General features: G+C 36.8%; 2 protein-coding genes across 2 annotated transcripts; one reads left to right on the forward strand and one right to left on the reverse strand.

Annotated features, from left to right (window-relative positions):
- Positions 1-26: 26 nt before the first annotated feature.
- On the forward strand, positions 27-5,584 carry mrpl4 (mitochondrial ribosomal protein L4). Its single transcript, XM_061049170.1, has 9 exons — positions 27-226; positions 898-979; positions 1,565-1,736; positions 2,069-2,120; positions 2,585-2,702; positions 2,927-3,033; positions 4,019-4,128; positions 4,217-4,290; positions 4,623-5,584. The coding sequence occupies exons 1-9, from the start codon at positions 179-181 to the stop codon at positions 4,766-4,768; spliced, it is 909 nt and encodes a 302-aa protein (XP_060905153.1). The 5' UTR covers positions 27-178; the 3' UTR covers positions 4,769-5,584.
- Positions 4,812-13,606, reverse strand: hyls1 (HYLS1 centriolar and ciliogenesis associated). The gene is made up of 12 exons (XM_061049169.1): positions 13,460-13,606; positions 12,075-12,212; positions 11,773-11,895; positions 11,594-11,667; positions 10,973-11,175; positions 10,426-10,481; positions 7,277-7,437; positions 6,913-6,958; positions 6,773-6,827; positions 6,329-6,410; positions 5,793-5,819; positions 4,812-5,052 (listed from the first exon to the last, which is right to left on the reverse strand). The coding sequence occupies exons 2-12, from the start codon at positions 12,178-12,180 to the stop codon at positions 4,924-4,926; spliced, it is 1,062 nt and encodes a 353-aa protein (XP_060905152.1). The 5' UTR covers positions 12,181-12,212; positions 13,460-13,606; the 3' UTR covers positions 4,812-4,923.
- Positions 13,607-14,490: the final 884 nt, after the last annotated feature.

Consider the following 14,490-nt stretch of genomic DNA (forward strand, 5'->3'; position numbering starts at 1 on the left):
TCGACAGCTAGAAACGCAGCCGCTACGTCATCAACCAGCGCCAACACTCCACACGGAGAAGTACCCACGACCTTTCATGCTGCAAGCTGTACAGCATTCAGCTTATAATGTGTTCTTCAGATGTTTTTTATTAGACTTTAAGTGTGTGTGAGACTGCAGAAGGAAAACCGGGAGCGACATGTTTCGTTGCACTTTAGTGATTCATGGTAGAGGAGCAGCTAAAAGGGTGAGTAACGTTTGAATATATTTCAACCTTTCAACGCTGATTGTGTTTTCCTTAATTGATTCATTTTACTACATTCATTAAGTCACTTTGTATCGATATTAAAGTGACATTTTACTCTTTATTGCTAAACAATTGAAACTCATTTAAAACATTAAGATGAGGTGAGAAAAAAATCGTGATTTTTCTAGAGCAAAGGATGAACAATAAATACATTAGTAATTTATGAAACAAGGAAAGGGAGAATATTATATATATATTTTAGAGTTGACTGCTTTATGCTATATATTAACGAAGTAAAATAAAAAAATCGGGGCTAAATGTTTTTAAATGATTCATAAAATACTGAATATTTTGCGGATTTGATTGTTAGAAAATAATAAACGCAACATTTCTCAAAGACCACCGTCTGAGTGTGTATAAGAAGTGTAATTTACCATTATTCAACGGCTTGATAAAACTGTATGAATATAAACTTGTTTGATTGAATTTTTAACATGAAAATAATCATATCTGAACAACAGTGATTCAGAATGCTGTAGGACATGAGGTCAGATCATAACATGATCTTCTCTTGTAGAACCTTCTGTGTGTAAACCTTTACATTTCTGTCCTGAGGTTGTTATTGGGTGTTCTCCTTCTGCTCCACTTACTCAAAGTTTTCTTCTCTTCAGTTCGCCTCGTCATTCACTGGAGATAGTGCGTTGCCTCCAAATCTACTGCTGCCCACAAACCTTGTAGATCCTACAAGATTAAGTGAGTAAAGACGTGCGGTTTGAAGGCTTTTGAAGTTTTCATCCTGCTAATTTATAACAATATTATCAAGTCTATTAAAATTCCAAGCCTACAATTCTACAATTCACTTAGCAGACGCTTTTATCCAAAGCGACGTACATCAGAGAGTAAGTACAACACAAGCAAGGATCTAGAAAAAAGGGAACAATGTCAGTAAGAGCAAACGATCATCTTTGAGTCTGATTGGACACACAGGTGCTGACAGGAAGTGACCAGAGGCAAAGCACAACATTGAGGGCAGTTCTTGAGAGCTCTAATCAGTATAGAAACCATCTTATAAGTCGTCATTTATCAAACAAAAACCATCGTCACAACCATCATCATCATCAATAATATGGAGACCATCATCATTAAGTTAGTAGGTATTCATGAAAGAGCTGGGTCTTTAGCTTTTTCTTAAAGGTGCAGAGGGACTCTGCAGATCACATGGAGTTTGGAAGTTCATTCCACCACCGGGGGGAATCTCACTACAATTTTAGCTCTGCTGTGATTTCTCATTTTCAAAACAACAACTGACTCTGACTGGTGTTGTGTGTCCTCCTGCAGAGCGTCCTCCTCCTCCTGCTGACTGCTCTCTGCCTCTCTTGAGGAGGTGTGATGCTGTCGTTCCAGCTCACCTGAGTCCAGTCCCGACGTGGGTGGAGACTCTGGAGAGTCGGGACAGTGAACCGTTGGGTTTGGCTCAGCTACACCCGGATGTGTTCGCAGTGCCTCCAAGGTATAGTTTTTTTTAGTTTTTTTTTTTAGGTTTGTTGTCCAAAAATGTAATATTTTTATTCAGGAGAGTTTTATATCTTCTGCACTCATTTCAAAACATCTGTCATCATCTGCCGTTATCTATGGGGAGGTTCAGACTCTGTCTTTCAAGAGCTTCATATAATGTTTTGAACAAACAATCTGTGGCTAATTGTAATCTCTCTGTTATATTGATGTAGTGTAGAGTTGATACTGATGAAATATCTGAAACTCAAATCTTGAATAAGGCCACAAAAACAGTGTGTATCTGTATAAATCCTGGATTAATCAGTGGTTTATTTTCTCTCCTCTCAGACTCGACATTCTGCATCAGGTTGAAATATGGCAGAAAAATTTTAAAAGAATTGTAAGTTATAAATCAAGTAATGTATCCAATGTTTCTCTTGAATGTTGTCAGACTGCTTCATGCTTTGACACAGAAACATACATGTGGTGTTTCAATGTTATGAACTGCCTTATTGTAAAATATATTTTAAAGGTATTCACCTCTAGTATGAGACAAGATTACTTCTCTCAAACCCCTTTTGAAAGAATTAATCTGAATATTTTTTTTACGTGTGTTGTGCAGTGCATGTCACTATTAAATCATTTGCTAGAAAATTAGTAGGAAATTAGCTTGAATTGTTTTCTGTTTGATTTCTGATGAACATTTAAAAATAATTTCCTTAAAGTCCAATGTTTGGGGTTAAGAGTTTTATTAAGTTAAATTGAATTAATGTGATACAATAATATTTAATTCTACTGTTTGTAACACCTTCAAATTAAACTCATAATCGAATCATTTAACTAACAGTTGTTTCAATCTGTCAGAGCCACGCCCACACAAAGGTCAGGTCAGAAGTCAGAGGTGGAGGCAAGAAACCATGGCGACAGAAAGGAAGCGGACGAGCACGACACGGAAGCATCCGCTCACCGATATGGAGAGGAGGTAAATGTGTCCAGTTCTGTGTTAACGTGCTCTTTTAAAGTCAATATTTGCATGTTACATGTATTTTAATGTTTTATTTTTATGTAAATGAATCTCAGGTCTCACGTCGATCTCTGCTCTTCCCTCAGCAGAGACAAACCTTTTCTTCCTTCATTACTTGATGTTGACTGACTCTCAGGTTGTACATCAGAGTCTGACAGCTTGTGTGTGTGTGTTTCTCTCAGGTGGGGTGGCTCATGGACCCAGAGGGCCGACCAGTTATTACTACATGTTACCCATGAAGGTCCGAGTGCAGGGACTTAAAGTGGCTCTGAGCTCCAAGATGGCTCAGGTAACCGAAAGGAATGAATGAAAACAAATGAATCTGAAGTCCAATTTAAATGAGTTCACACATTATTGAGAAGACTCTCTTGTGTTTCTATCATCTTTAAGTGCCTGAAATAGCATAAACATGTCAACAGGGATGCTGCACACTTTTTAAGGCCCAATAGTATTAAAATAAACACAATTTCTGTAAATATGTATGTATGGTGCTTTTTGGATTTCATGTGGGACTCATTTCCATTTTCCCCAGATCAATTATTTTTTTTGTTTTACTTATCTTATCCCTGTATTTTTAATCTTTAAGCAATATTTCCATCAACTTTTTGTCAATCTCTATTCCTTTGTTTTTGTGAAATGTAACATGAACAAGCAAATCCCAAAAAAAAAGAATGATAAAGAAATCACACAGCACTAACCAGACAGTGTCGATTTTTTAAAACTATTCAGACATGGTTCAAAGTGCCATCTTAAATATAAAAGCTTTTACAAGAAAAATAAGACTTTTATGACCTTGAGTTTAAAAATCCTAATATTAGACTTTTTCAGGAACCTTGATAAAACCAGTGGTTTGTTTTTTTATTTAATTCATGCTAATGTAAAAATAAAAAACATATCCTTAGGGTAATTTAGAGAGTTCTATTTCTTAGTTTTTATAAGAGTGTTATAGAATTTTACATTTTCTAATATAATCATTAAAATAAAATAAATGCGTTATGGTTAAACCCTTACAATTGCCCTTTTATACCTGTACAGAAAAGTTTGAATCTAGGGATCTTTTAGCACGATAACCAGTTTTTCCAAGTCCTGAAGAATAATTAAATTCCAATCAGATGTCACAAGCAAAGCAGTGAATCGTCGCAATTCAGAAGCAGAAACGAGTGAATATTCAGCATTTCTTACTCTATCATTAAAACTGTAGATTGATTTGAGTTTGTGCTTTAAAATGTTGAAACTCCATTTTGAGCTGAATATTATTATTTTTTTTTTTACAGGATTATCTTTACATTGTGGACTCTCTGAACATCCCCACCCCTGACCCTCAGTACCTGCTGGATCTGATCAGACACAGACACTGGGGAGAGTCCGTGTTAATAGTGGATGTGTGAGTATCATCAGCTATACAAGTTAAAAAACAAACAAGAAACTTCATTGGCTCCCTGTTGTATTGATATTTGTCTCGTTGCTTTCAGAGGTGAAGAGATTCCTGAGAACATCCTTCAGGCAACAGAAAGTCTGAAGACAGTGAATATTATTCCTGCCGTTGGTGAGTTTAAACAATCATGTCTATAATATAAAACAGACTGTGAGCTGGAAGCCTCAGGTGTGCATGTAAATAACATTAACGATTATTTATGAGCTACATCAATCTAATGATCATAAATAAGATAATCCGTTATTGATCCCCAGTGGGGAAATTGAAGTGTTGCAGCAGTAAAAAGACAAGAAGAGCATGAGTGTAAATAAAATAAGAATATAAAAATGAAGTAATGAGTTATCAACATGTTTCATGTTAAGCTAAGGAACCTTTTGAATATCTTGAAAAAGGGAGTATGGTTTTACTGCTCTAGAAGGTGATTTGTGTGTTTTCTCTGTCAGGTCTGAACGTCCACAGCATGCTGAAACATGAAGCACTCATCCTCACTCTGAACACCATCAAGTTTCTGGAAGACAAACTGCTGTGGCACGACCAGCGATATTCACCTCTTTACCCATTCAAACTGCCGTACTCTGATTTCCCATAAAGACATGAAATGACCTGTAATATATACACACTGCAGTGACAAATGTTTTCTTTGTGTTTATTACATTCAAAAAAACAAAAGAATAAATATCACAATGATAAAAAACAGTAAAAAGTGTTATAAAAAGTTTCTTAAAGGCAGGTGGACATAAAGGCCTAAAATCGATAACTGTGTGGCAAGAGACCGTTGGCCAAGTCGTTCCTGATTTCCCAGCGCAGCGCTGAGCGCTTCTTCTCTGTTGGCACGATGTAGGTGTTCGGCACGTAAACTCTGCGAGGTTTAGGCTGCAACAAAACAAAAGGAAACGGTTGTGTTACTGCATCACTAATGTGGATTCATTTGAAAAAAACTATCTCTGTATGAAAGAATTTATTATACAACATAAAAGTTCAGAGATTTTCGCCAAACAAGTTCTGTCCAAAGTAAAAAGTCTAGTTTCTTCTCCACTATTGTTTGGAAAGAGGTTGAAATGTTTTATAAACTCTCTAATGTTCAATAATAAACAAGATGCTAGATGTTTGTAATGTACTAAAGAAGAAACTATAACTCATTGGTGCTTAGGATCGACTCAGTATAAATGATTTAGAACTTTAAATGGACCTACAGCAACATCTGCTGTTGTGGAGGATAACTTACATCAGTACAATCATGGCAGGAGAGAGTTCCAAAAGTCATATCTTTATTTGGTCTTGAACATTTTTTGTACTTCAAAGACATGTTGTTTTTGTATAAATGTCTTCATTAATTCTTAAGGTGTAAACGTTTTGTTTTTGCAAACCATGCTGTGTTTGTTAATGAATTTTAGGGGATTCTAAAGTTTGGTTTGTCTGATTTTTGCAGAAAATATTTTCCTTCCTTCTGTTTATTGGAGACATAACTCTGACACAATAATTACTGTTGGGACAAAAAAAAAAAGCTATACATACATATACAAGCTGCTTTTATCATAACAAACAAACTGATATGGAGAGAAAACATGTTAAATAAATGCAGCTTTACAGAGAAGTTATTTGGAAATACTTACAGGTGGAGGCTGGTATGCAAGCTGTTCCTGAACAAGAAGAAAAACATGAATCATTTTCAGGGTATGTTAGTTTCACTGTGGTTTCTCACTTGACTGAAATGGCAAATAATAACTAAAAACAGGTGTAACATCAGTTACAACATTCAGAGAAGCAGAAGATTTTACTGTGTTTGCACATACATTTTCACGATGAACTTGAATTTTCCACTAATATTCATGTTTCTGCAGCAGTACAAAATACTATTAACCCCTTCAAACATTGGGCTAATAGGACTGTAATGCACATAGCAGGACGTAAAAAGGCAGGAGGCAGTGTGTCAAAGAGTAAACCAAACCACGGTGCAGAACAGAAGATGCTGTTTTCAAGACATGTATTAAATCTGAAATATCATCACGTTGGCAAAAACACTGGTAATCTATTGTGCACATTATATTATTAGATGATTGCATGAATGATTTTAGTATGACTGCAACTCCCATTCTGAGAGGAGTTTGAAAGAAATTGTTTTTAAACTTGTTAAGATATCTTGTCATACCTTTATCTCCCGGCGGAGAACCCTCCTGTCCGTCTCACCCGGAAGTTTAAACATTTCCCAGAGCTGCTTATAATGGAAATACCTGCAGTTATAAGAATATGAAGAGTGAACTCTTAAGCCTTAATCCAAAGAAAATTCTGTTTACTTCAGCCACATATTTTGTACATCTTACTCCACTTATGTTCTAGATAGAAGGACAGTCTCTGACTTGTTTTACCTTCATTGTGCAGAAATGTGAAAACAAAAGTGCTAAACAATATAAAACATGGTTTTGGAGGACAGTAAAGACAGTTGCTAAATAATTGGACATAAAGAAAATTAACAAATACAGCCAACTAAAAAGAAAGAAAGAAAAAACAAGACGGGAACAAGTTTTGTTAGATGGCATTGACGGGGAGAAGAGAGACTAGAGAGAGGGAGTCTTATTTGTGATTTTTAACTTACTTGGCTACTGGGTCTGTCTTCTTTACGGTTTGCGGATTCATCACTGGTCTGATGACTGAAACAAAAAACAAATGAATTGAAACAGTTTAGTGTGTAAAAAAAGGTTAAATAAATACATTAATTATTTTCTGTTAGCTTACAGGATTTTGGTTTTGGTCTGATGTCCCCATCGCTGTGAGATCGAGTCTGTCAGAATGAATCAGTGAAAGGGTTTTTAGTGACATTGCAAGAAATTAAAACATTTATCATTTGCTAAATGTTGCTTAGTGCTGTGCTCATAGTGGATTAATGTTGGGTCTTAGTAGAGAATAACAATAATATATAATATATCAAAGAGTCAGGTCTTGATCTGCTCTTTTTGTAAAGTGTCTTAAAAAACATTTGTTATGAATTGGCACTTTACAAATAAAGATTGATGGATTATTTCTTAATGCAGATAAGCTCCCCTTCACTTTGTACAGTAACACACATTGAAATCAAATTCTGGAGGACTACATTACCCACCATGCCTCTAAAGTAGGATTCGAAGGCGCTCATAGAAATTCCCTCTGCCTCTGAGCTCAGTGTTTCACTTGGACTGCTGACGTCTTCATTCTCGCTTTCAAACTCACGCTGAGCTGACGGGGATAAATGAAGCTCCGCCAGCCGATCCTCCAGACAGCTCGCTGCATTTGGAAACAAAGTGAAATCCACAGTTAAAGAAATTATCATGATTAAAAATACATTAAACCCACACAATAACCCCATAACTGTTAATAATTAAATAAACATACAAATTCACCTCCCATTTCTCTCTCACTACTTCACCATCAAAGCGTCAATTCTATTTTTGCCTAAGATTTATTTTTGGTCTTTCGTTATTGGGGAGATAGTGGATAGAGCCGAAAATCAGGGAGAGAGAGAGAGAGTGGGGAATGACATGAGGTAAAGAAGCCGCAGGACAGTTTTGATCCCGGGCCGCCCGCTTCGAGGACTACATCCTCTGTACATGGGGTGCACAAACTATCACGCGTCCATCAGCAAGCATCATTTAGTTCAAATCAATTGTATATCCTTGGTGACATTCCTGACCACGTCCTGATTATTTTTCTTTGTGCCATGGAAAAAATAATCATTTTTTGATTGTTTTCTAAGACTTCTTTTGTATTGAAGTTTAAAACTCTGGTTTTCAAGCAACCCAAGTTATTTTAATAGAAAAACTGAGAGGAAATGTACCCTTTTTCTGTCTGAGATTTCCTTCCCACTCCTCATACATCTTGTTGTACGTCATCCAGCTGACATCAGCTTTGGAGTCAATAAACTTAATATCTTTGTTGCTTGAAGACTCGTCTGACTCGGCTCTGTCCTCAGCTTCTCTCCCGACATTACACTCTTCGTTATCTTTGTGCCTCTCTTTTTCTGATGCTTGAACGTCAACATTTCCACCTTCCAAACGCCTTTCGTTGTCTCTTTCTACTTTAAAGAGATGTTCAGATGTTGTCACTTTATTGTTGGATGCTGCATACAGATCTTCAAATTTCTCCTCTGTCTGCTCTTTGTTTTCCTCTGGCTTCATGTCCTTGATGCCCACCTCCTTTTCATCTCTACAAAACTCAGAATAAGCTTCAAACGTGCTGTTTGCTAACAGGTTGAGTGGTTGGGTCTGGCTGTAGTCTCTGTGTGTTTGTTCGGTGTCGAGCCCTCCGAAGCTGCAGATGGAACGATCGTCCTCTTCGTCCCTCACCTCAGAAAGATCTCCTCGGCTGTCTTGATCAAACTCAGTTATGGTGTGGTCATCTCTGTAGTCCCCCCCTTCATGCTCCTCTGGTCTGTACGTGCCGTAGCCGGAGGTCATTAGACTTGGAGCGGGACTGTCAGAACTGCTGCAACAGCTTTTTTCTTCTTCTTCTTCTTCTTCTTCTTCTTCACTTCTACCTTTCAAATAGTCCAAGCTTAAGTCGTCCTGGTTGTTGAGCTCAGGTGTGTCCTTCTCTGAAGCATCATATGGAGATTCCTCTTTATCACTGACCGGTTTGAGATCTTCCTCGTCCATCAGTTGTTCATCTTCCTCCTCTTCACTTTCAACTTTCATACCATCCCTGCTTGTGTTTTCCTGGTTTAACTCTGGATTTTCCTCCTCTGAAGCCTCCTTGAGAGAATCCTCTGCCTCCCTGACATGTTTGTAGTCTTCCTCGCCAATACCTTCACCCTCCTCCTCTCGTTCCTCCTCACCCCTTCCACCTTCTGAATTCTCCCTGCTTATGTTTTCTGGGTTTTTAAAGTCAGCCTCCCTGGGGTCTTCCTCACTGATATATTTATCCTCTTCCTCCTTTCCTCCTTCACTTCCAACTTCTGAACTGTCCGCGCTCATGTTTTCCTGGTTGGTTAACTCAAGTTTCTCCTCTTCTGAAGCCTCCTGGAGAGAATCCGCTGCATTACTTGTATCATCCTCCTCTTCATCTTCACTTTCTAAACTGTCCCCACTTGTGTTGTCCCTAATGTTTAGTTCAGTTTTCTCATCTTCCTCTGAATCTTCCTGGAGAGAATCCTCTGTATTGTCAACAGCTTCAGAGTCTTCCTCTGCCTCTTCTTCACTTCCACCTTCTGAACTGTCCCCACTTAAGTCTTCATCGTTTGACTTTTCCTCTTCTGAATCCTCCTGAAGAGACTCATCAGTCTCGCTGATAGGTTTGGGGTCTATGTTTCCTACCAGAAGCCCAGTCTTTACGTTCTCCTCTTTTTCCTCCTCCCGTTCATCTTCATTATTTCCGCTTTCTGAATTTTCCCAACTCATTTTTTCCTGGTTTTTCAGCTCACACTTTTCTTCATCTGAACCCTCCTGGAGATCGTGCCGTACATCTTTGACAGGTTTGAAATCTTTCTCTCGGATCCCTCGCCCAATCTCCACCTTTTCCTCCTCTTCCTTTGCATCATCTTCCTGCCTCTCACCATCCGACCAAAAAGAGGAGTAAAGACAGTTCTCATCGTCCTCGTCGCTCTGAGTGTTATACATTTTGTACATGTTGGTGACTTGCCTTTCTGCTAAGGTGTGTTTCGAGTGTGAGCTCTGTGGAGGCAGAAGGCTTTAGAAAAGAGGATTAAGCTGATATCCAGGAGCTTCAACTTCCTGTCCTGCTGGGCATGTTCTCAAAGCAGAAACAGCTCCAACTGCAGGTGACCAATGGGATTACATCTGTGTTCTTCTGTATTTACTTCTTCCAAATGATTCTATATTTTCCAATTCCCCAACGGGAGTAAATTTGAAAATGACCGGTAAGTGACAAGAGGAAGGAGTCACTAAGCCAGAGTGTTTGTGCTTTCTCTGTTTCAATCATCCTCTTCATGTTTTGTTGCTGCCCGATTGTTCAAAATAAATGGAATAGATCCTTGTTGTCTAAGTCCTATTGCTCCTTAATGTTTTGGAAGCTCTTGAGTGAGGATTTTCCGAAAAGATCCAAATAAATCTTCAAACCTTGCACCTGCTTTTTTTTTTTATTATTTACATCTTGCCTATTTGGAGTAAAATCTTCATCATGGGCCATCCAGCGACCGGTAGATAAGGCTCAGTGGGGCCAAAAGACTTCACAACTTTGAACCAGGTTCTGAGTGAACTGATTATATTATTACAGAACAAACTGTCCATTATGATCAGAAAATGAGTCAGTGTACATTACCTGAGTCTTCACTGTAGACTGATTCATCACACACAAGAGTCTGCCCTTTATGTTTCCTGTATAGGAAGAAAACACTGATTATTGTTGTTGTATTTCAGCAAAGACAAATTCTAAAAAAAAAAAAAAAAAAGCACAAACTGCTAGATTGAAAAGTTACATCTGTCCTGCTTTAGTGATTTTGATAATATATTTTTCAAATCTGTGACTTCATTTACTTTTAAATTAAATGTTCAAATCAGAGCACAGAGAAAAAGAAAAAAATGTGATCATTTAAAAACTGACATGAGTTTGGGCTCTCATTGTGATTTTGTCATTATTATTGTCATTTTAAGAAAAAGTATAAAGATTCTACTTAATGTATAGCCAAGTTGTAGACCAAAAAGCATCTTTATGGACACAGTATAATACATTTAGTGTGTTTCTGATATTTTGATGTTTTATCTACTTGAGTTCTGAATAAAACTAAATTTGGTTCACCTCTGTTTAATCAATTACACTAAGAAATAAAAATCAATATCAGACAAATGTATTTAATAACAATATTGACCTGAGGACTTTTCTCTTGATGAAGCTTCTCCCATGGGTGTCAGGACTGGATGTGTAGCTATCAGTGAGCGGGTGGAGGGTGTCGTCAGGATCTGGCTCCACCTGCAGCCTGCTGGGAGCACCTGGAGGCAGCTGGACCTTTGAAGCCACTGAGTGCTGGGCGTACGAGTCACTAAGTCCCCACTGCCATCTGTAGTCTCTGTTCTGACAAGTGGTAAATTATACATAGGGTTACTCAATAACATGGACCTGATGCTATTGCATCTCATATATTTACATGTTGAACTACAGCAATTAAGTGATATATTCTCAACTAACATCAAAATCTATTTTGTAAATTAATCAGTTTGAGAATTTAATCTCGGATTCCAAAAGTGAAAGTTTTCTGTTTTCTGTCCTCTCTTATGACATTAAATTTAACATTTCTAGCTTGTAGAAAAACAAGAAATTTGATGATTTAAAGAGGGGCTTGGTCGGCATAAAATAAATACATTTTTGAAATGTTAACTGAACAACTAAATGATTATGTGAGAAAACAATCCACAGATGAATCAGTAAACGTAATCATTAGTTGCAGCACCTCTTCAGAAGCAGTGTGGTGTAACTGGTGAATATCCCTTACCTGTCTGTCATGGTAAGCCTGTCCAGCATTTATGAAAAATCCTTCACTACATTCTTCAAAGTGGCTCTGGCTAACTGTAAAGAAAAACATTTTTAAAGGAAGATCAAAATATTTTACCCTTGAAAAAAGTGTTAAGAAATACTGATACTTGTTTCTAATAGTTAGATGAGCTTCCTGACCTTTCTCTTTGGTGTAGGCAGGAGGACTCGGTCGACATGTGTCTGTGTGCATTTTTGTGGAGTTAATCTGAGTGGGTGAGGTCAGGCTTTTCCATTCTTCTTGTTGAATCAGTTCATCAAGATCTGAAATTAAACAAAAAGAGTGATTTCTTTAAGAGGAGTCTAAACATGGGCAGTACCTGTGTTTTACAGAAGTCCCATCTCCTTTATCTTTTCTTGAGATGTATTTATTAAACTGCTTTTTAAAAACTGACAACAATACAATACTATCAACATTAAGAAAATATATTATAGAGTCTAACCATGTTTGAATTCACGTAGCCTGTGTTTTGGTATGTTTTTGTATCCCAGGAGTTCCAGTTGTTCCTGAATTTCCTCTTCTGTGAAATCCAGGTTGTCCTTGCTCATTTTTTCTTCAGGGCAAGGAGGTACCACAAAATCTAAAGGAAAAACAGAAACATCACATTCATTTCTTCAAAAAATATTAAGAAATGAAAAATAGCTAGTATTATACCAACCCATTAAATCAAATCCACTTAATCATGTATCAATTTTATTGATATAGAACATTTTTAAAAACATTGACGTTTACCGAAGAGTTGCACAGTGACTTATATGCGGAAATAAAAACACAGCAGATATAAATACGCCATAAAAAACATGAAACCTGACAGCACATTAAAGCACATAGGCAGTGTGTAAATTATTGTAAAAGACACAGAAAAACAGACACCACACAACCTTCATGCTGAGATAAAAGCCAAAGAATCAAAAATAAGACAGCCTCTGCTAACAGCATCCCTGAGTGGGCAGGTCCGTAGGATATATTCAATATCTGCTATAGTAATGATTAAAGTGTCTTTAAAGGCTGGTAAGGTGGGGAATTCATATTTATAGAGATATCTTTGGGCAACTATTGAAAAAAAAACCCAATCACCCTTTTATTTCAGCCGGGTCTTCAGGACAACAAGGAGACGCTGATCAATAGACCAGAAGGGAAATTTAGATTTGTAAGAGAAATGTGCTTATCCATTTTAAGATATAAAAGCAAAAAGAAAAGTAATTGTAAAATCAACAGGGAGCCAGTGGAGGTAAACCAGGATGAAGGTTATGTAACAGCAGCCTGGTTAACTCTGACATAAAGTGCATTACAGTGGTTACTGGTTTTATTGAATCTGTCAATTTGATTTATTAATACTTCAACCTTTATTAGAAATTACAATTTATCTGCATACAATGAGATAATATCATAGAAAATATGAACAGGAATTAATGTACACAGCTATAGATGCATAATTTAATTGTTCACATATTGTTTTTAAAACAGAAAAATGGTAAAAAAAAAAAATGTTACCATAAGAAATCACAAAATATTTAAGAAATAAACAAAGTAAAATACATTATTGATCCATCACAAACACACATGTAGTTTATAAAATAATAAAAGCTTTGTCAACTCTTAATGAGCTGCTATTTTTACTGACTAAAGTTAGACAGAAGTTTTATGCATGCCGACATTAGTAGACTATTACGAGTTGAAACAGCCCAGATGTTTGCCTTTCTGAAATTAGTTTTTTACACAAAAGCAAAGATGAACACAGAAGTAAGCTAGGCTAACAGTTAGCATTCAAAAAGACAATAAATAAATGTAAACCAGAGGGAGACGTTAAACGGATTTGTTTTTCACCTGTGCCGCTTCGCTGTAATGCTGCCTTCGTCACGGCGACATTTCCGTGTGAGTTTATCAACACGAAGTTGTTTTGTTTACAGATTCAGAAAACACAGCTCCAAGACAACAGCCGTTAACGAGCTTTGAAAACGACGCCTTGCTCAAAGTTTTATAAACTTCCGGTTTTTTCTTCTTCGTGGTTTTTATTAGCGACAATCGTGTGTTGTAGCGCCGCCCCCCATCCAGCCAGGAAACATTTAGCAGCATACTTTAGAACCAGAAGAAGTATTCAAATTATTTATGTAAGCTAAATAAACAACAAAGTTCTCAATTATTTCTAGTCACGATAAAGAGTTCACGTAAGTTGACATACAGTAATATGAGCAAAAAAATGTTCTTACATTACTAAAACTACAAATATTCACAGACTAGCTTACTGTCAGTCCTAGTTTGGCTATTATTTGTTCATCAATTTTGATGTATTGAAAGTAGAGATTTTATTAAAGGATTGCGTGTTCTTTTGTGGATTTGGAAAATTTTCTTACTTCTTTGGACTGAATAAAAAATGAAACTCCACTTGGATTAGCCATAAAATCCTTTGTCACAAAGCTGAAAACAAAGCTGTGTTTCTGAGCTCATGAGAAGTGGACTGTTTAGAGCCATGTGGTTCTCACAGGACAGGAACACTTACATCTTGTAGAGTATAATGCATAGTTGTTGATTAAAATAGCCACCAAAGTAGTTAAAAGTAGCTATACCTTAAACATCTACAGTGGCATAACACAACACACCAATTACAGCAGTGATATGAATCCAAAAACATCAGATATAGGAAAACACAGAGAGATCATTTTACTACACTGTGACTACTTTTTTGTCTTGCTCATACATACTTCTATTTAAGTAAGATTTAAATGCACTTGTTGTGTTTCTAAATGTCAATATATTTCAAATCTCTTCTTAAAGTTAAACTAAACTTAATAATTCAAGATATTGTTATTTATATTTCCTTAAAGTTTCCCATAACCCCTTTTTCTCTTATAAAATGT

This window comes from Labrus mixtus, chromosome 2 (genome assembly GCF_963584025.1).
Source record: "Labrus mixtus chromosome 2, fLabMix1.1, whole genome shotgun sequence".
Taxonomy (NCBI): Eukaryota; Metazoa; Chordata; class Actinopteri; order Labriformes; family Labridae; genus Labrus; species Labrus mixtus.

Excerpts from the sequence above, each read along its gene's own strand:
- mrpl4 (XM_061049170.1), top strand. The coding sequence starts at position 179 with ATGTTTCGTTGCACTTTAGTGATTCATGGTAGAGGAGCAGCTAAAAGG. Across the intron at positions 227-897 it reads GTAGAGGAGCAGCTAAAAGG|TTCGCCTCGTCATTCACTGG; the intron begins GTGAGTAACGTT and ends TCTTCTCTTCAG. Across the intron at positions 1,737-2,068 it reads GTGTTCGCAGTGCCTCCAAG|ACTCGACATTCTGCATCAGG; the intron begins GTATAGTTTTTT and ends CTCTCCTCTCAG.
- hyls1 (XM_061049169.1), bottom strand. The coding sequence starts at position 12,180 with ATGAGCAAGGACAACCTGGATTTCACAGAAGAGGAAATTCAGGAACAA. Across the intron at positions 7,438-10,425 it reads AGTCTACAGTGAAGACTCAG|CGAGCTGTCTGGAGGATCGG; the intron begins GTAATGTACACT and ends TTCCAAATGCAG. Across the intron at positions 5,053-5,792 it reads TTGCATACCAGCCTCCACCT|CCTAAACCTCGCAGAGTTTA; the intron begins GTAAGTATTTCC and ends GTTTTGTTGCAG.